The 24505-nt window shown below is 48.1% G+C and overlaps 1 protein-coding gene and 1 long non-coding RNA gene across 8 annotated transcripts in view; one reads left to right on the top strand and one right to left on the bottom strand.

The window, feature by feature from the left end:
• The window catches only part of HECW2 (HECT, C2 and WW domain containing E3 ubiquitin protein ligase 2), a 257430-nt gene that overhangs the window by 226271 nt on the left and 6654 nt on the right, over nt 1-24505 (top strand). For all 7 annotated transcript variants that reach the window (XR_011472368.1, XR_011472369.1, XM_070421739.1 and 4 more), the window contains 6 exons: nt 1646-1744; nt 5006-5135; nt 6125-6271; nt 7131-7245; nt 10117-10202; nt 11220-11332. Coding sequence is in view for 5 of the 7 variants with exons in the window: in XM_070421739.1 (XP_070277840.1) it covers nt 1646-1744; nt 5006-5135; nt 6125-6271; nt 7131-7245; nt 10117-10202; nt 11220-11332 (690 nt within the window). In the remaining 2 variants the exon portion in view is untranslated. The remainder of the gene's footprint in view (nt 1-1645; nt 1745-5005; nt 5136-6124; nt 6272-7130; nt 7246-10116; nt 10203-11219; nt 11333-24505) is intronic.
• LOC139014881 (uncharacterized) lies at nt 14215-22879 on the bottom strand. Its single transcript, XR_011472371.1, has 4 exons — nt 21395-22879; nt 19184-19351; nt 15664-15804; nt 14215-15131 (listed from the first exon to the last, which is right to left on the bottom strand). It is a non-coding gene; the product is annotated as an uncharacterized lncRNA (long non-coding RNA).

The raw sequence follows: 24505 nt of genomic DNA, 5'->3' as shown, positions 1-24505 counted from the left end.
CCAGGCCCCTCTCTGCTCCCTGAGCTCCGGGGGGTGAGGGTGAGTGGGGCAAAGTCCTGTCCCCGAGGTCAGGCGGCTTCTAGAGCTGCCCTTGGGCAGTGGCTAACACAGGGAGGGAGAGGGGCTGGAGCGACTGAAGGCAGAAGGGCAGGCTGTGGACCCACAGCAGCGGCCGCTCGGACCCGATTAGCCACCTGAAGTCTGTGGCCTGGGTTTGCCCCTTTTTCTAATTTCTCACACACAGTCACCAAGGACAAGTGGTACAGGAGCCCCGTCTGGGCATTATTTATTCTGAAAACCCCTATTGCGCTCTTACTAAACGTCCTTACGTTTTTAAAAAATTCCTGCATGTACAGACTTTAGTTTTATAACCCAGTTTACTTGTTTCTGCTCATTTTCACTGATAGTGACAAAAAAAAAAGCACAGAAAAACACACACACACACACAAAAACAACAAAAACCCATGAGTAGGACTCATGAAAAAAATTGAGTCATGAGGTTAGTCTTGGTGGGTGGAGGGCATCACTTTTAGGACTTATGTTTCAAATGAACTTCCGTTTGGCTCCAATTTGGAGTCCTCCCAACTGAAGCCGTTGCAGTTGTGCTAACACCAGCGGAAAGAAGGACAAACAAAGCTGCCAGACATCTGTCCCTGGATGGCTGCGAACCTCCTGTTCCACGGGCAGGAGGGAGCCCGGTGGACTCAAAACGCTCTGGGAAGGCATCCGACCTTTGAAGAGCTGGAAACGGAGTCCTTTTGGAAGAGAAAACGAGGGTCCATCTCTAGTCAGCAAGCCCAGTCATCACAGATGTATTTAGTAAAGTTTCCAAGGTGATTCAGAATGGACGTGAGCCTTGAAGTTTTAGGGAACAGAATGTGCCAGGAGGAAACTCCCGCAAATGCCCACAGGCATCGCTCTTGGCGGTGACCGTGGTCGGGGCGGGGCTTGAGAGAGCACAGGGAGAGGCACGTTCTCGCTCTGAGACTGGGGTTTTCTCCAAGGGGGATTGCTGCTGGGTTTGCATGAGACAAATCCTGCTCATATTCGTGCAAACAGATGAGAAGACAGCGTTTCCTCCTCCACCACCGGCCTCATTCTCTCGGTCACTTGGAAGCAGTTGGGGGAATTTTGCTGAGTGCGCACAGGGGACTCCCGGTGGCCATGGGGGTGCAGATAGTAGACGCTGTTGGCACAGAGGAAGGGGGAGCAGCGTGTCTGTAAATATGAGCGAGACACCTTCCTTCAACTCGTAGATGTGACTATTGGCCTCGGGAAGACACAGCCTAGAGGGCACACACACGCCCGAGGCCCGGGAGGCAGTTGATCTTGCACAAACATAGATGGTCAAAATCCAGTGAAAGGATTTAGAACAGCCGTGGGCAAACTACGGCCAGCGGGCCGGATCTGGCCCGTTTGAAATGAATAAAACTAAAAAAAAAAAAAAAAGACCGTACCCTTTTATGTAATGATGTTTACTTTGAATTTATATTAGTTCACATAAGCACTCCATCCATGCTTTTGTTCCGGCCCTCCGGTCCAGTTTAAGAACCCATTGTGGCCCTCGAGTCAAAAAGTTTGCCCACCCCTGATAGAACCTGGTCCGTGAGGTGTAAGTGACCGTGTGCGTGCGTCTCCTCCGCAGGTTCCGGTTCAGCGGCAGGATCCTGGGCCTGGCGCTGATACACCAGTACTTGCTGGATGCCTTCTTCACACGGCCCTTTTACAAGGCCCTCCTCAGAATGTAAGCGTGTTTCCATTGCTCGTGTAGTTCGCGTGTAAGGCCGCAGTATTTCCCTTACTGGAAAGGGTTCCAAAATCTGTTGTTACTAAACTTAAGAGAGGGATAGGTTTCTGAAACTAATATAGTTAGTGCTGCATTTTTCCTGCTTTGGATCCCTTCCTTCTGTCTCACCCCCCGTGTCTTAGTTGTGCTGCCCTTCAAAGAATTGATCCTCATTTGTTGCAACACATGTTTCTGAGAAACAATCTACTTCAGCTGCAGCACTGGCATTCCTGTGGTGGTAATGCTGATTATTAATAGAATAGTTGTGGGTTAGCCTGGGTGACTCATAGTCCTCTATCTGTTATATGATGCACTTTATATTTTGCTTTATGCACACTTTTAACTGCTTGCTCTTAGTCCACATTTCCATTCTCCTTTGTTTTGTTTTTGTCCTATTTTTGTTTGTGTATTAGGGCTGGGCAGTCCTGTATTTTTCCTGAGATCTCCTTCCATGCAAAACGGTACCTTCTGGTGGCAGAGGAAACATTGGCATTCACAGAACCTTTCTTCATTGTTGTCACAATGAAAGTTTGCAGTTATTGCCAAATGTCAAGCCAGACAGTTTCTGCCCTGTAGTCAGTAGGAGCTGACAAGGCTGAGCAGGAGCAGGTGCCTGTCTGTGGGGTAGTGGCTCACGCCTGCAAGAGGACAGCACAGATGGTTGGTTCTGTGTAGCTCATTCCCCGTAAACGGAAGCCTAGACCTCAAATGAGAATAAGGTGTGCCTAGGGGGCTCGTAAGAGGGTCAGTAGGAAGATGTCTGCCATCTTCCCTGTGGGTATCTGGGCAGATGAAGCCCTGGGCAGCTGGCACTGGGCACCTTCTTCCGTGGTCCCCCAGCTCCTGTTGTATCTTCCAATTTTATGGCTTTATCTCTCATCTTCTCATTTAGGCTTTCGGTGAGAGCAGTCTATACCAACTGTTGGCACACCCTCCACCCACGGTGCCTGGCTTCTTTCCGCCAGTAACCTAGCGAAGCTTTTAAAGAATATTGTTTCGACCTTATCTTAATGGGCCATCAGCTGCTTTGGGTACTGTTGACCACTGCAAACCCCACCCACGTGTCTTGAGTCTGACCTCATGGCATCCATGGCCCTGTCCTCCTTCGATTTTATGTCTCCTTGGTGGGCTTCTCCTCTGATTTTCCCTTAAACCTCAGTGTTCCAGAAGCTTCCATTCTTGGCCTTCTCTGTCTGTGTGTGTTCTCATGGGAAAATCTCTTCACCAGTTTCCTCTCCTTCTGATGCTCAAATCAGCACTCTCGGTTTTGATCGCCCTTGAGTTATAGGCTGAAGTGGTCAACATGCCACTGAATGTCTCCCACGCATGTCTTGTGGGCACCTCGAAATCAGCGTGGCTGAAATGAGACTCCTCACTTTTCCCTGACCTGAAAGTGTCCCCTTTCCCATGTGCCCAGTTACAGTTCATGGTCCCAACAGTCTCAAGTGGCTCTGGTAGGAAATCAGCAGTCACCCTCCATCAGGAAGTAGAAGGTACCCAACTCTTCCCCACCTCCTGCCAATCCACAGGTCCTTTATGCTGCTTGTTCCTGCTGAAGTTGTTGTGGCCTCAGGATTTTTTGACTTATAACCCTCAAGACGAATCCGAGTTGACTTGCAACATGAGTTTATTCGCTATCCCTATTTAAGATATCATTCTTTATACACCGCCCCCCCACCAACAAACCCATTTACTGATTTCCACATTTGTCTCCTAAATACTTTTTAAATTCATCTTCTCTTTTCCATCCTCAATAACTGTGCCCTAATGAAAACCCTTGTCTTTTTTTTCCCAGATGACTATGGTGACGTATAATTGATCCCCACCCTTTTATAATAACCATACCTCCCCTTGTTTTAAGTAATCCTCCGGACTGCCATTTCCAGAGAAACAATTGAAAGGCACATCACACAGCTGACCATGTTATTCCCTAAAGCCTTTCAGTCATTCTGAATCACCAAATCCCTTAGAATGGCCCGCTCCCAGCTGTTAGCCTCAGTCCCTGGACATTCCGTCTAGCGGGTCACTCTCTGGTCCTGCCAGGATGCTGGAGTATTCTGCATACTCCTTGCCATTATGATTTGTTCATGTTGTTCTATTCTTCTCCTTTTTCTTCCTCTCTAATTCTCCTCTTCACCCATCCCCTTCACCTCTCTAGCTTTTGAACATCCTGCAAAATTTATCACGGGTATCACCTACACCAGAAAGCTCTCCCTGAATCTCTAGGTCGAAGTACATGTCCTTCATGTTTGCTGTGAGAGCTCTCTGTAGCTATCTTACCTTCTTTTTTTTTTTTTCTAATGGGAGTGTAACATATCTATACACCATTGCACAAATTGTAAGTGTTACCCACCCTGGGCTATCACTAATCACCTTATATTAACTCATCAATTTGTGTGCCTGTCTCCGTGGCTAGACCATTATCTCCTGGAGGTCAATTAGTGTTTAACAAGTAGCTATTAAGAGATCTGGAACATAGCTGAAGCCTACGAAATGTTTAGACTGAACCAAACAGCCTGACCTTTGAAATTGGGCTGACGGGAGGGAATTTCAAAACAACTGAAGCAAATCAAATGTTACCACCGTCCATTTCCATAATAGTTACTCCACCTCCTGTAGATCCTCTCTCAGCAGGAAAAAAGAGGAGAGAGCTATAGAAAACCCTTACAATTATAGAGAGAGACTCTGGGGCTTGCTGTTTTCAGAATCATGGAAAAAGTGAGAACCATGAAGAAAAAGGGGATGTATGTAAACGTGGACCATATCTGGTCATTACGGGGGAAAGCTCAAGTGCATTATAGAAACATATGAAGAATTTCTAATTAGGACAACACTGTTTAAGACAGTGTAACATAGCCAAAAGGGCACTGGACCCAAGTTGTCAGCCCGAGTTCCAGTCTCTTCTGGGGCACGAGTTGTGGGTGACTGTGCCGATGGCCGTCAGTCATTGCACCTCCAACTCTCTCTGTCTCTGAAAGGTCAGACTGGGTGATTCCTAAGATGTGTTATAAACATCCAGGATGTTAAGACTGTATAACAAATTTCTAACTGATTTCACGGATTTGGTTACTGCCTTTGACTAATAAGTACATTTCAGAAACCAGTGCCTAGTGTGTTGACCTTGTTCTTGTCTTTAACTCTTTGTTTCTTTCCTCGTGACTCTGGGTTTTTGCTGTTCGCCGTGCCCATGTGTTTATTCGCATCTGTGTGTCATCCTAGTCTGTGTGACCTGAGTGACCTCGAGTACCTGGATGAAGAGTTCCACCAGAGCCTGCAGTGGATGAAGGACAACGACATCCATGACATCCTGGACCTCACCTTCACTGTGAACGAAGAAGTCTTCGGGCAGGTCTGTGGGTGTGCACAGCTGGTGTCTCAGTGTGGTGCCTGGAGGTGGCTGTTTGGTGAAGAATGACTTAGTGGCTAAGACTAGATGCTTATTTACTGTGGCTTGCTGGGTGGCCAGGTTTGTGTACAGTTACAATCATCGTGGTGGCAAAGATGATTCTAATCCAACTGCGGATGAAGGTGTTCTAGTGTACAGAGTGTGACAGCTATTGTGTGTTGTAAGCAATCTTCTTTTTATTTCCAACTAAAATATCCATGTAAGGCATTAGAATGTGCCTTAAACACAATGTTTAAAAGTCCATGCTACCCCAGAGTTGAATGTTGAATTACTTAATTGGCACTTGGATTTAACTCTCATTCATATTTCAGGACTGAAATGGATTATTCGAAGCTGAGGGAAAGTAAACAATATTTTAGTGAAGGTTTGAAAATATTGACCAATCAACCAATGTTGATTTTTTTTTTACAAAGTGTATGAAAGGGTTGCTTACATAAAAGATTTCTTTCAGAAATTATATAATAGTTCATAAATAATAATCTTATTTAGACATTAATATTTGGTTGCTTTTCTGAATTTCGTGTTTTGGAAGAGAAGTTTTCAATTTAATATTCACTTGAATGTAATTCTGTTTCCTTAAAGTCAGTCTTTCTTAAATATGGGCTTTCTATGTGTGGTTGATTCGGAACCCTAAAGGAATTTGAGAAAATGCGTTTTTGTCAAATATCCAACTAGCAGTGGCCCAGAATCTGGAACCAGTTTATGGTCATTTAAAAGGCTTATCTGTTCAGTCAGTATTTTTAAAACTTAACCTTCCCACTGGCAATATGTACATTTTAACCACAGAGGCTCTTGGACACCCGTTCAGTGCCCCGTGTCACTGAGCCGTGGCGTGAGCGTGGGCCCGGGCGCCCCTCGCACCTGCTTGCGGGACAGCATTCTCACCCCCTCGAGGGCTTGCTTCATTGTCAGCCCTCTTGTGTTGACCCCAGATCACGGAGCGCGAGCTGAAGCCCGGGGGTGCCAACATCCCGGTCACGGAGAAGAACAAGAAGGAGTACATCGAGAGGATGGTGAAGTGGCGGATCGAGCGCGGCGTGGTGCAGCAGACGGAGAGCTTGGTGCGCGGCTTCTACGAGGTGCGGCGCCAGCGGGGTGGGGGCAGTGGTCCTCGGGCCCTTGTCCACGAGGCCGCAGCCCGTCCACTGTGCTTCCCCTTGTGCTCCACTTACAGCTGCTCTTTCCATGTAAAATCTCCAGTGCTTTGTCCTGTGTGTTTCAAGAGCACACACAGAGAAAGCTTCATGCCTGTGACAACAGAGCATTGACATAAACGACCTGAATTCAAACAGCGTTTGACAGTTCAGAGACCACTGGTAACATTTAAGTCATGCGTCTTGCATAATGGATGCAGACAGTCACATCTCATGCTCCACATGTGAAATCTTGAATCAGAGGGTCTGCACAGGTGTTACAAGGATCCAGTATCCGTGCGACTTCTTCCGTAGGAGCACTGGATCTTTTTATTTTAAAAAAATATATATTTATTGATTTCAAAGAGGAAGGGAGAGGAAAAGAGAGATGGAAACATCAGTGATGTGAGAGAATCATGGATACCCCCCACTGGGGACGGAGCCCACAACCCGGGCATGTGGCCTGACTGGGAATCGAACTGTGACCTCCTGGTTCTTAGGTTGACGTTCAACCACTGAGCCACGCCGGGTGGACAGCACTATATCTTTTTTAGAAAAGAAAAACAAACTAGATTAATCAGTGCTCAGTCATAAAACAGAAATTCTGCCGAGAGCCATCTCACCGACCTTGTACTAAAAATACCTTATATGTGTGTCGAGAACTTTGCTGTTTTTTAAAGCGCCTACAGGGTGTACCCATCGTATTCCCCAAACTCCGAGTGCCCTCCTTTCCTGACGAGGCTTAGTGATCGCTGGGCTTCCTCCTGGTGCCTGAGCCGTGTCCTGTATTCTTGCTGTCCCATAGGTGGTGGATGCCAGGCTGGTCTCTGTGTTCGATGCGAGGGAACTAGAGCTGGTCATCGCGGGCACCGCCGAAATAGACCTGAGTGACTGGAGAAACAACACCGAGTACAGAGGAGGTGACACTGGGCTTGGGGGTGGCTGGATTCTAAGCTGGAGAGCAAGGGAGGCAGAAGGCTCGGCTGCTGGTCCGAATCCGGAGCAGCAAGGACACTTGTACCCTAATCATAGGTCTGGCGCCTCTCCTTTGAGACCTTGGGCTAGGGACAGTCCCTTCTCTCCCTAGTTACCGCACCTGCCCCGGGGAGGAAGGCCTGCTTACACACCATCGCAGGATTGTGGGTGAGGAAATGTGCCCATCAGAGCACTAATTAGTTGCTTTATGGTGTTGGTAGGGAAGCAGCAGGGAGCTGGCTCAGACTCCACCTGTAGTCTCCCTTCGCTCTAAAACTCCCAGAGGCCCACCCTCTGGACTTCCTAGTAAGCAAACGCTGTGTTCTTACATTTCACTGAACGGCTCAGCAGTTGTACTTCACAGTGGAAACACGTGACTGGAACAGGACGTGCTTCTCAACGTTCAAGTGGTTTACTGAACAGGCCCTTCCCCCGTCAGGCCTGACGTCCACTGACAAGGAAACTGCTGGAAGGGTAGCTAAACACTGCACTCCAGGAACCGCCACCAAACGGGAAGCGCTAGCGGTGGCATTTGTATAGAGCAGTGCAAATTCTGTTAGTAACTGGGAGCACAGCCATCGAAGTTGGATGCTGAATCCATATACTTTGAAAGGACCGGATGGTAGCCCAGAGCTACAGTTGGCTCCAATGAGTTTAAGCAAAGGAAGAGTACAGTTCCTGAAATTGCATTATTGCAAAGCCCTTGGGAGGTCGTGACAAGTAGCAGTTGTTCTTGGGTAGGTTTTGGTTTTGGTTTCTTCCCTCAGAAGAAACCAAATGTGAGGGGTGAGACTAGTTCTGAGCTTGGAGCGTGAAACGGACAAACTTGAAGTCCCTGAATTCATCCCGAGCAGTTCTCTCGCTACCTGTAAATTGAAACAGAAATTCAAAAAACAATGTTAAAAGTTTGGAGTAAAACCTAACTTGACATTTGCTAAATGGCTTTGGCTTTTGCCTGTGCGTGGCTCTTCTGGCTCGTGCTGTTGCCGGTGGGGGGGCCGTCTGCTGGCCCGTTTTCTCTGCAAGGCGGCGTTCAGTTGCAGTTTCCCTTGCTGCTCTTTCTGCAGTTCAGCTGCCGTGGCGAGTCTTGCCCATCGGCCCACAGTACAATCCACAGACGGCCTTGGTTACCCTAACTCGGTTAACCAAATACGCTCACTAACTAGAACACAGTTTCTCCGACGTCTGCATAACTTGCACGTTACCATAAACAGTACCAGCTCATTTCCCCCACCCCAGGCGATTCTGCTAGCAGTGCCATTCACCCCGTCAGCCACTCTTGTATTTATACAGAATAAACTTTGATTCACAGTGTATGACTCATTGAATACCTATTCCTATGACTATTGTAGAGCTTATCAGATGAACGCCTGGGGAGGAGCGTGCTGAGGGGTGGGGCACCCAGCTGCCATGCCGGCTAGCCCAGCTCCGTGGCACTGCGAGAAGAGGGGCTCCCCGCCCCTCACCACATGTCCGTGAGGCAGCTGTTCGTGGGGGTACGATGAGAAACTCCACCTCCTCCTCCACACGGCTTGGCACACACAGCAAAGGAGAGGCAGCAAAGGGCCGGTGTGTGGGGTCAGAGAATGTCAAGGCTGTAAATCAAGAGCCAGTGCACTGCTTTGTAGACGGGGAAGCTGTTTGCTCAGCACCGAAGAGCTGGCCCTGCGTCCCCACGCCCAGCCTGGTTTATTGGCCCTTTGCTTGGATCCTCTCTTACTCTCACTGGTCAAAGAGGAAGCAGGAAGGAAGGATCCCAGATCCCAGATACTGCAACACGGGGACCATACTTCCTCCAGCCCAGAATTCCCGTGGCTTGATGCACACTGATGGATGGTGTCAGTTAACTGGTTTGAACCGCTAACTGAACCTTAATCTCTGAGCCGTGTCTCTGAGGGTAATTTTTCTTTATTGAAAGGACTGGCATCTACAACCACTTCCTTAATCTACCCATGGGCTGACAGGTTTAACATTTTATTAAATTCTACTTAAAGATGGAATAAAAGTAACATTTAGGTTGAAGGCTATTGGGGATTTATTCATTGAAGAAATTAAAGTTGTACAATTCCTTTTCTATTACTAAAAAGTAATTTGATTAAACAATATGAATGTTATATGTAGTTTTAAAATATTTTGCAATTATGTACTAATTTGTATAATTGCTGTTTTTAAAATAAGTTTTTATTGAAGAGAGAGAGAGAAACATCGATGAGAGAGAAACATGAACATCGATTGGCTGCCTCCTGCGCGATCCCTGGCTGCACCTCCCACCAGGGATTGAACCCGCAAGCCAGGCATGTGCCCTGACCAGGAATCAAACCGGTGACTGCGTGGTGCATGGGTCCACGCTCAACCACTGAGCCACACTGGCCGGGCAGTATAATTATTTGATTAATGTGTCTCTCCTTTCCCAGAAGCCCTGTGAGGGTCTGATTTCTTGGCCACTGTACCCCCAAGCTTCATACAACACTTGGCATAGTACCCTCACAAATTATTTCTTAAATGAATGGCCCAAACAGTTAAGCATTTCCAGTCACCGCGATTATGTTCTTCAGAGGCGATAGGGTTAACATCCCTCACTTTTTATTCTTTTCTCCACTCGCTGTATTTGGTGACACTACAAGGAAACACGGCCTCTCGCTGTCACTCAGTGCTCATACAATCATGTTTACGGTGTTCTCCTTAGTCTTAAATTATCAATGACCTTTAAAGAGTCCAAGACGATGACATGTGTCTGGGGGTCCTTTGTCAGTGTGTCGTGGTGGCTTACGATAGAAAAGCCAAAGTAACACAGGCTTTTGTGATTGGTTCGCTAGGGTACCATGACAATCACATTGTAATTCGGTGGTTCTGGGCTGCGGTGGAGAGATTCAACAATGAGCAACGACTGCGGTTGTTACAGGTAAGACGCCATTGGTTCATCTTTTTAATGCATGAGTAGAATTATTGTTGGAATTGTGTGTTTTTAACACTTGCTAAGGACACCGAATAAATCCATCCCGGGTGTATGTGCCAATGTGGGGTGCACGGTTCCCAGACTCTCTGGATGGCACAGTCCTTCGGCTCCATCACTGGGCACCACGGCCCCAGCCAAGTCCAAGCCTTCTATGAGGGAGGCGAGGAAGTACCACCTCCCATGCAGGGACCCAGGGACGGCCTCTGTCTTCAGGGCAGCGTGGCCCTTTCAGAGAGAGTCCCGGGCCCTCCGCAGCCCAGCACCCTGAGCCACGGGTGCTCTCCGCTCGGTCCCTTAAGAAGTAACCCAGTTCCTTGATAAAGAGCCCTTTCTTTGCCTCCTTCTACCTTTCAACAAATTAGAGAGAACAATGCAGTTGAAGGACGCTGGGAAAACAAACTCATTTTCTTGTGGTGTTTATAGTCACCCGGGCAGTTGCTGGTGGGTTGCAGCTAAAGGGACATCGGACACGAGGAAGCCTTCTGGATGCTCAGACGGAGCCTTACCCGTAGGCGGGGTCTTAGCTGCTCTGCATCAAGGACCTGCCCCTTACATTTGCAGGCCCAGACATTCTTTATTTTTTCTTTCATTATCATTTTTTAAAAATCCACCGCGAGCTGATGAGGGGCTGATGCTCAATAGACTTAGGCTAATTGATGCACCCACTTCATTCACGTGTAGTGGGAACCACCCCTGGTGCAGGCTCCCGAACTGGTCAGCGGTACAGAGGCTTTCTCTTCTTGGGCCCCCACACCTTTCCCTTTACAAGGCCCCGTCCTTCCTCGGTTCTGTGTCAGATGCTCAGGGATGGCCAGTGCCCGGCATAAGCTTTGTCCCCAGTTTCCCCAGCGGCAGGGCGGGCGGTGTGCTGCTCCTCCGGGAGCTGTGCCTGTGGGTGATGCCGGCCTTCCTGGGCCGCTGGTCGCTGGGCCTCACCTCCTCCTCCTGTTTTCTCGTCGGTAGTTTGTGACGGGCACGTCCAGCATTCCCTACGAAGGCTTCGCTTCTCTCCGAGGAAGCAATGGCCCCAGAAGGTTCTGTGTGGAAAAGTGGGGGAAAATCACCGCGCTTCCCAGGTAAAGTGGCAACAATAATTCTTTACTGTCCCCACATTGCTCTAGGAAGTTATGTATCTGTACATATATATGTGTGTGTGTGTGTGTGTGTGTGTGTGTGTGTATACATATATATATTAGTGACTCTTTTATGTTAAAAGTTTGGGAGAGTGGGACAAGCTTTTAGAATAAGCTTATTTCATTTGCTGATTTATCTTTCTAAATGAGGGGGTGGGGGAGATCTTCCTGGTCATAGTTAACATACATAAACATATAGCTTAAAATGTAAAATGCAACAAGACCAAAGCATTTGTTAGCTTTATCAAAGCCACGTTGGTCATCATTACGATTGGGGCTCTAACTTATATGGTTCCAGAAACTCTGGTGTGAAGTTTATATTAATGACTAGTTAGAATCCCTTCACGCAGAATCACTGTGGTGGTTTCTGCAGAATATTAAATCATGTGACTGTGCTGTATGGCTCGGTAGCTTCCGTTGTCCATGCCTTAATTCCGCGGAAATGCTCTCTGCGTTGCACTCTCATTCATAACAAGATGACATTTCCTTCGCATGCAAAAAGGGGCTTCACTGTTGCTACTAATATGTGTAAGGGCCTTACCTTTCTGCCGTTAAGGTACGGCACTGTTTATGAACCAGAAAGCGTTTGGTGTTGAATGGCGGTAACTGGAGCAGAAGAACCGGAGGGAGTCAGTGAATGAGGGCAGATGGAGGAGTCAGTGTTAGGCCTCCTTTCTCCGATCGGCGGTGATAATGTAGAATTTTTGAGGTAAAAAGGACCTCAGATTGCCTCTCATTTTACTGCCAATAAACCTGCACTCTAGAGAGGCTGAGCGATCTTCCCATGAGTTCATCCTCAGTTTCCTCTAAGCACAAATGACTTTAAGAAACCTGTTCACAAGACTTTCTTCTTGGCAACTGCAAAACGCTGGTTTTTGAGAATCATGCTCCAGGCATCACACCTGAGAAACGGATGCTGAAGACACAGATGCAGAGAGCGATGCATTGTGGGAGCCCGGAGCTGCCCTAGCCTCCTCCGCCACCCTGGTGCACCTCAGCCTGTGAGCAGAGGCGCTGCACTGAGACGCCCAGGTACCACTTGGTGTACCCAAAACACCTGGATACCAGTACCACCTGGCACACCTGGCGTTCCACTCTCAGCAGCCTATAGTTCCATTATTTAAAGGATTATTCCATTTTATTTGTGCCTGAGTTGTGTCCTTTTCCCCCTTAAACTCATGTTTGTATCTAAAAGCAGATACACACACGATAGATAGAGAGATAGATGATAGATAGATAGATAGATGATGGATGGATAGATAGATAGATAGATAGATAGAGGATGGATAGATGATAGATAGATAGATAGATAGACAGATAGTAGATAGATGATAGATAGATGGATGCAGATACCAAGTAGGGCCTTTCACCCTATGGAGAAGCTCAGGCCTGGGCACCAAGGAGGCAGGAAAGGGCAGAGCGATTGTGTCCCTTTCTCGTGAGGTCTGTTTCTGCAAAGATTTGCTTCTGGAAAGCAGGTGGGACAACCTGTTACAAGAAGTAGACGGATGGCTTGTTCACCTTGAATTGCTGCAGCTTCCACCACACCTGGTGAGCCCAGAGGCAGCCTGGGACAGACATGCGGCTGTAGCTCCAGGGCCTGGGCTCTGTCCCAGGGCCTCCGTGCCCCAGGGGGTCCTGGAGAAGTTGCTCAATCCCCCTGAGCCTGTTTCCTCATCTTCCCTGGAGGCTGGTCATTCTGAGGATTGAATGAAATCCTTCTCTAAAGCATGTGCTGCCGGTCCTGCCCCCGATGAGCATCCGGTCAATGGCTGGCGGCTGCCATCACGGTTTCTGTGCCATCACCTGTCTTGTATCAGGCAGGAGAGGTTGGGAGAAGCCTGGGGTGGGGAGTGAGAAGACCTGGTTCTAGTCCCCCTTCTGCCACCACCCGACTCTGGGGCCTAGCAGATCTCTTGCTCCCTGGACCTCAGTTTCCTCACCTATAAAAGGCCAGGGGGTGGCGGGGGGTGGGGGAGGGGAGGTGGAGGTGGCATATGAGGTTTGGTTGAGCAAGAAGAAACGCCAACAGACAGTGGAAGACTCTCAGAGGTTGGGCTGGAGTCGCCTTGTCACTTCCCCCGGGAGCTCCAGGAAGTCTGTGCTGACTCATGGGCAGTGCTGTTGCCAACACACGGTTGGGCAATCGACGGTGTTTCTTCCTTTCTTTGTTATGAACGCAGGCTGGTTCTAGATTCTTAGTTTCACCCAGATTATAAAACTGCATAAAGAACGATGATCTGAGACACAGCAGGAAGGCAGTCTGGGTTCCTACTCGGTCTACAAGAAGCTCCAACTTTTCATGTCTGTGAGGAGGAAAGAGCTGCCTGGCTGTCGTACTGCACACTAGTCTACGTACAGAACCCAGCGCACAGGCATGGCTGCTGACCTAAGCCCGCCGATGCACTGGCTCTGTGATCCTGAGCAAGGGTCTAGCGGTCCCCCCCTCCCCCCCCCCCCATGAAGAGTAGGAACAGCAATGCTCTGCTCAGGGTACTTGTGATGAGTGAGGTCATGTGTATACCCATCCTCAGGGGTAGTAGGTCGTCTTTGATCTTTCTCACCCTTTATTCTGAATCTTCTCTAAGATTCAGACTGTGCTCCACAGGAAAAGTACATTTGGAAAAAAAATAAAAGGAAGAGCCTCTTTATCGGCAGTGATTTCTGCACCGGTCACAGTGTCATCGCCTTTATGCAATGTGGGGTGTTGCCGGTGTGAAAGGGCCTGTAAGCTTGGTCTAAAGGGATCGTCCTGTATGGGGAGCCCGTTCCTCCCACGACCAGAACAGAAGACACCCAAGCATTTCCCATGCATTTTCCCGATAGATGTCAGGTACAGGATTGCAGAGCTGGTTTGTCTCAAGCTGGTCAACCCCAACTTGGTATTTCTTTTACTTGTTAGTGAGATGATGTTTATTTAAAAGGTACAGAATAGGGGGATGTCCTTCTTGCTCAAACAGTCGATTTTCTGAGAGGTCTGGCATCATCTCGGGTCGGGCACGGGAGGCTGTGCCCTGGAAAGCCGGCGGGGCTGTCAGGGGCGGGGGCGGGCAGCCCTGGCAAACTGCAGGGCTTCAGTCTTTCTGGAACAAATGAGTCCCATCTTCTCTCAGGCTTCCTCGCCTGGCTTTGCGGTGGCGGTAAACACAGCCCTGCTCCCCAGGGGTCCGAGGACCGTCTAAGTGCACGCGGTCGTCTCTGAAGCCAGTGGCGTGGCCTCCAGGCTCCTCTCTCTGTGGGAGGAGAGGGCCTGGAGCCCCGATCATGAATGGCGAGCGAGGCAGCCGGCTGTCTCCACAGAGGCTCCTACCACACACACTGCGCGTCCTGCGCCTGCGGTTGGCAGCTCGCTCTGTGCTTTGCATTTCCGGAGATTTCCTGTCCCCGGGGTTCTGATGGGCTTTGGGGGCAGTAAATTCACGTCAGGATAGTTGCCCTTAAACACCCCGAGGAGTGGGCGGCTGGCGGGCCAGCCTGGACGGTGCGGGGCCAGCCCCCCCCAGCCTGGTGTGGAGCTGGTGTGCTGGTCTCTGAGGTCCTTGCCGAGGAGGAGGGCAGACGAGCTGAGAGCTTCCATCCTGATGTTGTCCTCACCCGCGTGCGCGTGGGTTTGGCCAGAGGGGGACGCATGCGTTTTTCAATGGCTGAGTCTGGAGGTTAATGTGAATGAAATGCTGACCCAGATGAAGAAATCAGAAGCTCCAGTTCATTATGAAGTAGGTAACTCAGGGAGGTAGTTTTTCTGGTGGAATAGAACTTAAAAAGATCAAATTATCTTTGAAAGATAAAAGGCAACTTTTTTTATTTCATTTTTAAAGCTCTGCTTTTTGCTCTTATGAAAAGGAAACTGTTCACCAAAACACGCCAAGCAGTTAAATATCTATAAAATCCACGACTGAGAGAACTGCTAAACATTTTGAAGTGTGAGTTCGCACTCATTTCTATACACACACAATTAAAACCAAAAATACGGTCACACGCATATACTGTTTGTAACCTCTTCTTGTTTACCAGGTCTCACTGATCATGAGCATCTTTCCATGTCATTAACTATTGCTCTGCATCATCAATAATTCAGGTTTTTCCTCCTCAGTGCCGACAAAGTGAGCTGCCGGCTGGGACATGGGAAACTGACTGAGGAGCCTGTAATATGGCGCCACTTTCTTCAGTTAAAAGTGTCTCAGAACAAGAGGTGGGCACTGGAAGGACCCCTTGGTGCCCCGTCTTTTCTGTATTTGCCTTGAGGCACCCCCCCGGGGCTCCCCAGTCCTCACCACCTGCTGGTCAGCTGAGGTGCCTTGTGGTCTGAGCGGAAATCGGCAGGAGATTCTCATATATAGTCGGTTCCGAAATTTAATCTCTGACGTGGGGTCCTCTTCCACTCCTGTCCCCTCGTCCCTCTCATTCCGTTCTTACTGTCAGACAAGAATATTTTAGGTTTTTACTTTATTCTGTGTGCTAGCAAAAAGGTGTCCGCGATGTCTAGTAATAGCACGTCATTAACCATCCTCAGGTGCCCTGTACCTTTTGGACTGGTCTTTACTTTGGGAAGTGGGTAACATGGTCACAAAAACATACTGTGTCTGAAAAGGGACTCTTCGGCCATTCATGTGAAAAGTAGGGCTACGGAACTAGTTTGTGGTTATGTAACGGAATGAAAGAAATCCGCATTGCTGCGAGACACAGAGAGTAGGACAATCCACGTCAAAAGGACGAGTGGCCCTTGGGGCTGTCCCACAAGTCATCCTTTCAAGTGGACATTTGTGAGGGACAGACAGGATCGCTCTTAAGGAGTGGTGACCCCCCTTTCCTTGGCTCAAGGACAAAATCTAGGTTGGGTTCATCTCTCCCCACCACCCCCGTCCATGCCTCAACACCTCTCACCTGGACCATGCAGCACCTGCTGCCTAAACGTCGCTTCTGTTCGTGCATCCTGTGTTCCTTCTGCGCTCAGCAGAGTGATCTGAAGTCTCAAGCTCACTCCCTCCCCTGCTTACACCTTCCAGACTCCTCCCTAAAGATTACCACCTGGTAGGCGGCCTGGTCTGGCCTACACTCCAGCCTCAATATATATGCTCTCCTTCCGCCCGCGACAGCCAGCAGCCTCTTTCAGAATGTGCCAAACTGGATTCTTCCCCAAGACTTGAACTTGATGCACGAACTCTTCCCGCCGGTTCTTTACTGGCAGCTCTTTCTCATCCCCAAGGTCTCAGCTCGGACGCGATCTGCTCAGAGAGGTCCTCCAGGCTCCTGCCCCAAGTGCAGCTGTCGCTCTGCCACGCCTCATGCCTTCAGAGGACCTGCCCAATCCAGTCATTGTGTTCAGTGATTGGTTTACTGTGGACGGCCTATTCCCCGCTAGGATAGAACGCTATGAGATCAAGGACCTTGTCTGAATGGAACGTGGCTTTGCCCCCAGGGCATATCCTAGCAAATATTGGCACTCAGTGAATATTGTTTTCCTTAAATTATTGAATGTTTAAACTGGCGGTGACTCTGGGCCACTCCAGACAAGACGTGCCACAGTCGCTTTGTGTCTCTCTGTCCTCATCTGAACCATTGGGATAGATACTAGTAACCACATCACAAAGTTATTTTAAAGATAAAATGAGATCACACATGCGAAGTGCGTACAATGATGCCTAACGCATCATGCAATAAACGTAGCCCGTATTATCGTTCCTAATCCCGAGCCTTCAGAGCTGGCGTGGCATTCCACAACCTTTGGGTGTGTAAGCAACGTGCTGTCTCCCCTCGGGGTGTTCCTGTTTTGTTGGGACTTCCAGGGTGCTTAACCTGGAACAGCTCCTTACGGGGCTGCTTCTATTGGCTTTAATTTCTTACGGTTAAAAAGTATATACTCTTCATCTTTCCCAGGATCACCCACAGGTGAAGAAGCTACCTGCTTATAAGAAATTAGAGGCCCAGTGCATGAAATTCGTGCACAGGTGGGATCCCAAGTGGCTGCTGGCTGCCGGCCAGGACCTTCCTTCATTCCTCGCTTCCCCCTAGTGGTCAGCGCACGTCATAGTGAGCGATCAAACTCCTGGTTGGTCGAACTCCCGAGGGGACACTTTGCATATTAGGCTTTTATATATATAGAAAGTTTGAAGACTTTCTTCTCCCAGTTATCCCTGGATGCAGAAATTCCCACACTGGAAACACCCCCCCTGCCCCCCTCCCCCGACACACACACACTTTGTTTATAGGCCCCGGTGCCTTTTAGCCAAGGTGACCTAATGAGGCCTTAAAATAAGACATTAATTCTAATTGGAACTATTAAGGGCGCTAACAAGCCTTGAGGTATTCGCCGTGCATTTACTGTGTGCAGAATCCTCATGTGGGAGATGCACGTTGTTCTCTGTCCATGTGGACCACAGAGGGAGAAGTAATGGATCTTTAAATGAACAGATAACCACAGCCTTGGCACCAAATGGCACATGACAAACTAGTGGGGTAGTAACTGCCGTAGAATTCCTTTCCATCGACTCACATTCAGAGGACACCTGGCGAGGGCCCGGGGCTGTGCTGGGCCACCGTGGGTCACACAGAGCTTTGTGCACTGTCTTAGCAGGAATTCCTGCTGTAAATCTCATGGTCAAAGAACGTATTAAGGGGGATGGGAGAGAAATTGTGGATATTTAAAAAGTCGTAATCGAGGTTATACCTTTATTTGCATTCATGAACCTCCTTGGGCTAGCAGAACAATCACCGGGTTACTGGAATGGCCTGTTATCACCGTGCAGCTGGTCACTTTGGATGTCTCACGCTGAATACAGCTCTGAATCCATCATCCACCCCCTCCCCGTTTCCTGTCCTGGTTAATGGCACCTCCGCCATATCACTGTGCACACCCAGACCCCAGCTCCCGTCCATCTGTGGGATGCGTGGGAAGGCCTTTGCATGGACACCCCTCACTTCCTCCTGTGGCCCTGCCTCCTCCTCTGGCGTCAGGTCCAGCCTTGGCTCCTGTCACTCAAGCTCTCCCACGTCTCAGGTTTCCCGATGAGGCAATGCTCCCTCGCACTTCCCCGGTCTCTGTGTTGCGAACATGCTTCTCCTCGATCAGGAAAAGCCTGCACACCTACAGATGCTTCCCAGCTCGGCGCTGTGGGCTCTGCAGAGCAGACCTGAAATACGCCGTATTATGATGGATTGTGTGCAGGCCCAGGTGAACCCTGCGGTCGATTAGACGGGGTATCTGTGGTCTCCTGCAGAAAGGCAGCCCTGAGCTAGGGAGGGCTCCCGGTTTGGTGAGCAGAGCCGAAGGGGGGCTGGATTTCAGCACCTGCTCACAGTGGCCAGGTCCCCGAGTACAGAGACGGACGGCATGACATTGAGGGGGTCCCAGCTGCCTGTACAAGTTGCTGCCTGAGTGTAAACTCCTCGTAGGCAGAAACCAGACTGATATCCTCACCTACGGGCGGCAGCTCAGTGCCTGGCATGTAGGGTGAGCTCAGTAAGCATTGTTCAATGAACAGAGGAGTGAATGAAGTGGAATGCAAATTGAAAAGTACTTTTTATTCATCACAGCATTTTGTATGGGAACAACAAGCTTTCAGAATATGGAATCTTCAAAAGGGGAAATAATAAAAGAGGTTCTGCAGGTGACCAGGCGTGGGTGCTGCCTGAGTACCCCAGGCCCTGAATTAGGAGGCTCTGGAGAGCCAAAGGTGAGCTCCCTTTGCCTGCTCCCCTCTGGGCCCACTCGGCTCCTTCCTGGGAGTGCCCTGGCCGTGCAGCTGCAGGCACCCATGGCCGCAGGGGGCAGCCGGGGGTAAAATGGATACTTACAATTATGACTTGACTGGTCAATTGGGTCAGGAATCCTCACATTTCTAGACAAATCTGTATGTTCCAAGATCCCTTAGGAATTTTCCAGAATGCTTTTAATTATTTGATGCAGAGGCAGGAGTAGGAGTAAGGAAACTGAAACTCTGAAGAATTAGGCACCACGCACAACTGGGAAAAAAAAAGAGAATTTTGACAAAACACTTTCTAAATTATATTGCAGATAGAAAGGCTTTATTGCATTCAAATACATCTTAGTTCTAGTACAGCATTTACTGTCCTTTTTCTCTCTCTCTCAACTTAAAATCCTGATTGTATTTTTTTTGTGTCTTATATTTTGAGTCCTTATAAACTACCAAAAATCACTTCTGAGAAAGTGGGGACTAAATGAATAAGTACAGGGAGAGAGAGAGAGAGAGAGAGAGAGAGAGAGAGAGAGAGAGAGAGAAAGAGAGAAATGCAGTGAACCAATCTGTGAAACTCTGGTTGTCCTTGTGATACTAGGCCCACTGGATTTGGGTAACAGACTTGAAGAGAGGGTACAAATGTGACCTCCTGGTTAACGCTGGAAGAATCCAGAAAGCACCAAGAGATCTGTGAGGCCAGACCCGATGTCTGGGGGGGTTTACACGTTCTCTATGTTGGTGCCACAGGAGCCACAGACGGGCTCAGGCCCGGCCTCCGAGAGTGGCTCTGGCTGCAGAGGACAAAATGAGGTAAACTCATTAGAGCCCGCGCGGGGCCGCCTCGGAGAGATTTGAAAAATGTCCTTTCGTGGAGCCTAACAGGCTGTGTGTTTGCTGCCAATATCAACACAGTCCCGGGGCTCCTGTTCTTTTCTGCTGGAGTTTTCTTGGGACACGGAAGGGGGGGCGGTGGGAGGGGGTGTGAAAAGCCTCCGAGGATTGTGTTTTGTTTTGCTTTGTGTTTTTTTTTTTCCTTCCTGTTTTTGGCTCATACAGCAAGTCGATGGTAAACATTGGGCAATGTACTTGACCGCACGATTCCTCAATTTCCTCATTAGCAACCCTGTCTTGTTTATGAGGAGTTTTGAAATTCTTTGCAAGTGCACAGAGTGCGGTGTGGCGAGCCGGCGCAGATACCTGATTTCCAGCCCACTCGGTGCCTCTCCGCAGGGGAGCCCACCTGCGTCAGGGCACTTGGAGAGATTGTTCACACGCAGGTCCCCACGCCCACCCCAAACCTTCTGAATTAGCATCTGGGGGGGGGGGGGGGTGCGGCCCCAAATCTCCATGGTAAACAAGCTTCCTGGTGATTCTGAGTAGCTGTTTTCTGGGGAGTCCGAGGTAGAGCTAAGCACCTAAAAATCCCCTGGTATCTCCCAGGGTTTTTTGGATGGACCCCGTGTGGATCGTTTTCCCCAGAGCTACTGCGCAGTGGCATTGAGCAGTCCATTTAAAGGCCATTTGAAGCTTATTTGGCTAATCCCTGACCTTGAAATGTATGCAATCTGGTAGGAGCTTGAGGACTAGCGGTTCACTGTCAGGGTGGGCGTGAAATTAACAGGCGTCCAAGAATGAAAGAACTGAGCCAATGAGCATGAGTCCCCCTGCTTGGGGTTTGATGCTGGACTTCCCCTAGGAACCCAAGGCTGAGGTCCCGGTCTTGATTTGGCCACTGACTCAACTTTGACCTTGGGGAAACCATTTAATCTTTCTGCAGTTTCCCCCTTAACAAGATGTACTTTCTCCATCCTCATGAGACTTTTGTCAGGAGGAGCTGGTCAGTTTACTCAGAAGGGATGTTTTGTTACGGTAACCGTATGTCCTACAACCAGATGTACATCAGGAGGCAGGGATAGCCTCTAGTCACAGATCAGTAATTGCGAGATTGTCCTGATCGAAGAGGATCAAGAAAGTTGTCCAGTCCCTCCCTTTGTGTTGAGATCGGAAACCTCAGAGAAAAGAGTATGCAGGCTTATGGATCTGTGGGCTAACATACTAGTGTCTATAAAGATAATGCAGGGACGGCAGACACAGGCAGGATTCCTGTTTCTGTGCCCAGGAAACTGGAGAGCGAAAGGCCACTGTTCACCCCCCAGTTTTGCCCCTGTCTGCCCTGGACGGGTGGGATTCTATTGAATCTCAGGACACCTGCCACCTCTCCTTGGACTTGGAGCTTGAGACCTGTAGGTGTTTTCTGTTGCTGTAGAACACATTACCACACACACAACATACAGCACACAACTATTACCTCACTGCTTCTGTGGCTCAGAAGTCCAGGCGTGGCTTGCTGGGACCTTTTGCTCAGTGTCGAACAAGGCGGAAATCGTGATAGCATTTTGTACAGTAGCCAAAAGATGGAAACAAGCAGATGTTTGTCAACATGTGAATAACAAACTGGCATATACATACAATGGACTGTTCTTTTTAAAAATATTTTTATTGATTTCAGAGAGGAAGGGAGAGGGAGAGAGAAATAGAAACATCAATGAAGAGAGAGAGCCGTTGACTGGCTTCTCCCGCACGCCCCCCACATGGGACCGAGCCCACAACTCGGGCATGTGCCCTTGACCAGAATCGAACCTGGGACCCTTCAGTCCACAGGCCGATGCTCTATCCCCTGAGCCAAACTGGCCAGGGCTACAATAGACTGTTCTTCAACCTTAGAAAGGAAGGGAATTCTGACCCATGATACAACACGGACCTGGAAACGGATATGCTACATGAAATACGGCAGTCAGAAAGGACAAATAGTGTATGATTCCTCCTATGTGAAGTCCCTAGCGTAGTCACATTCACCAAGACAGGAAGTAGGATGGTGGTGGCAGGGACAGGAGAGGGTGGGAGTTGGTGACCAATGGGCACAAAATTCCAGTTTGGAAAGCCGGGAAGATCGAGATGGGTGGTGGTGATGGTTGCAGAAGAAGGTGAATATGCTTAATGCCTCAGAACTGTGCACTTAACAGTGGTCAACAGGACACATAGAATGTGCTGTATATTTTATCACAAAAAAAATTAAAAGAAAATGAACACGTAGGTCACAAAACAGAAAATGTTACAAGCAGGCTGATCTGGGGGAAGATGCGCAGCCTAGTTGGTAACCAAAGGAAAAAAATTAAAAATTTTATTTAAAAAAAGTACCATCTTGCCCGGCTGGCGTGACTCAGTGGTTGAGCGTCGACCTATGAACCAGGAGGTCACAGTTCAATTCCTGGTTAGGGCACATGCCCGAGTTGCAGGCTTGATCCCTAGTGTGGGGCATGCATGCAGCAGCTCATCAATGATTCTCTCTCATCATTGATATTTGTATCCATCTCTCCTCCCTTCCTCTATGAAATCAATAAGAATAAAAATATATTCAAAAATAAAATAAAAGAAGTACCATCTTTTAGTCTAATGGAATGATGAATGTTATGTGTCTAACACAAAATCTGGAATATAATTATAGCCAGAACATATTTCACTTCTCTGCTGCTTTTTCCCCTTCTCCCTAAACAAAGATAAAGTCTTCATTTAATCTTTTTATCCCAGTGTTTTACACAAGTAGACAGGACTGCCTTTTAGAATGCTAGTTCCATTTTTTGAAAGTAAAACCTTTTTCCATGAGGCCCAAGTTGAGGTTCCAGTGTAAAGAAGGTATAAGAATTATATTAAATGCAATCCTGAAATAGTTTATTATATCACAAAAAGGTATTTGGCTGCAAATATTAATTAGATAATTTCCCCTCAAAATGTCCTAGAGTTTGTAATAACAAGAGCTGTAAACTCTGAGCTGGTGCTGTGGCTGTGCCTTAAAACCGGTCTTCTTATAACCAAGCCCCTTTACATTCCTGCTTCTAATAGGCCATGTGGGCACACACCTGCCTTCTTATTTCTTTGTTCTCTCACGATTTCCATGAGTCATGATTCTCTCTTGGCAACTCAATGAAGGCAATTAGAGTGAATCTTTTTGATGATCAGGAAGTGTAGTTAACAATACGTCTCTTATTAATTGGTCAAACACGATGAGCCACACATTGTATTAAGCATGTTTCTGTCATTTCATTTAATCCTCATCTCCTTCTGAGACAAATTATGTGACTCTCTTTTTATTGGGGAGAAAATTGAGTTTCAGAGAGTTTTAATAGCTCACTCCACATCCTGGTTGGTAGAGCTAGGTCTCAAACCTCTGATCGTCCCACCACCACACCACACTGCGTGCAGGGACATGATTTATTTATCTCATGAGTATACAAGTGACATATAAAAACAAAATTGTAAATGTGACTTTGTAAAAAGAGCTCATTTTTAGTAAGATGGATCTACAAAGCCCTGGTAGCGGACTCGCAGTGATGTGGATGAAGAAACTACTGCAGGGTTGTTGCTTTTCCTCTCTGTCCTCACACTCATCCAATTTTTTTCTTTCTTTCTACACAAATTGTATTTATAACTTGACCACTTCTAACTAAGACATAGCTCTTGATATTCCATATTAATTCAGGAGCATTATTTTTAGAGACAGAAGAAGGGGGCGAGAGAGGGAGGGAGGGAGGGAAGGAGGGAGGGAGGGAGGGAGAGAGAGGCATCGCTTTATTGTTCCACTTATTCATGCTTTCATTGGTTAATTCGTGTATGCACCCTGACCAGGGATTGAACCCACAAACCTTTTACATCAGGATGATACTCTAATCAACTGACCTACCGGGCCAGGGCAGGAGCATTTAAGTCAAAGTTTAGCTCTACAAACAAGCTGTTGTACATTCATAATAAAGTGCCTTCTGTTCCATGTCAAAGTGTAGATCTGCTTCCTGATAAGATGTATTATCTGAAGACCATCAATTTTTTTTTATTGTGATTCAGGTGCAAATAACAGGAAAGCATAGTTTTCCCCTATCTAGGCAAAAGAGGGGGGGTATTTCTAAAAAAGAATACTTTATGTAATGTTTTAAATGGCCATTGTTTTGCATTGTGATTTAGGAGAAAACAGATTATACACAGAATTCAGAGGCGTCGGCAGTGGTGCCCTGACTGACAGGGAAGCCCTGCCAGGGAATTTCCGGAGAATCTACACCATGGCCAGGTCTTCGGAGACACTCGGTGCCCATCCTGCCCCAGAAAATGAAAAACCGTGAAACCATAGATTTTCTGAAACATCCATGCAAATGCCAATTCTGAAAATAAATTTCTTTGCAAGAGTATATGCATGTCTGTTAAAAAAAAAAAAAAAGTAAGCCCTGATCAGTTTTGCTCAGTGGTTAGAGCATCAGCCTGCGGACTCCAGGGTCCCAGGTTCGATTCTGGTCAAGGGCATATACCTTGGTTGCGGGCACATCCCCCCTGGTAGGGAGTGTGCAGGAGGCAGCTGATCGATGTTTCTTTCTCA

This window comes from Myotis yumanensis, unplaced genomic scaffold (genome assembly GCF_028538775.1).
Source record: "Myotis yumanensis isolate MYYU_CA2020_CCGP unplaced genomic scaffold, mMyoYum1.0.hap1 SCAF_8, whole genome shotgun sequence".
Lineage (NCBI taxonomy): Eukaryota > Metazoa > Chordata > Mammalia > Chiroptera > Vespertilionidae > Myotis > Myotis yumanensis.
Note: the sequence above shows the minus strand (reverse complement) of the source record. Positions and strands in the feature narration are given on the sequence as shown.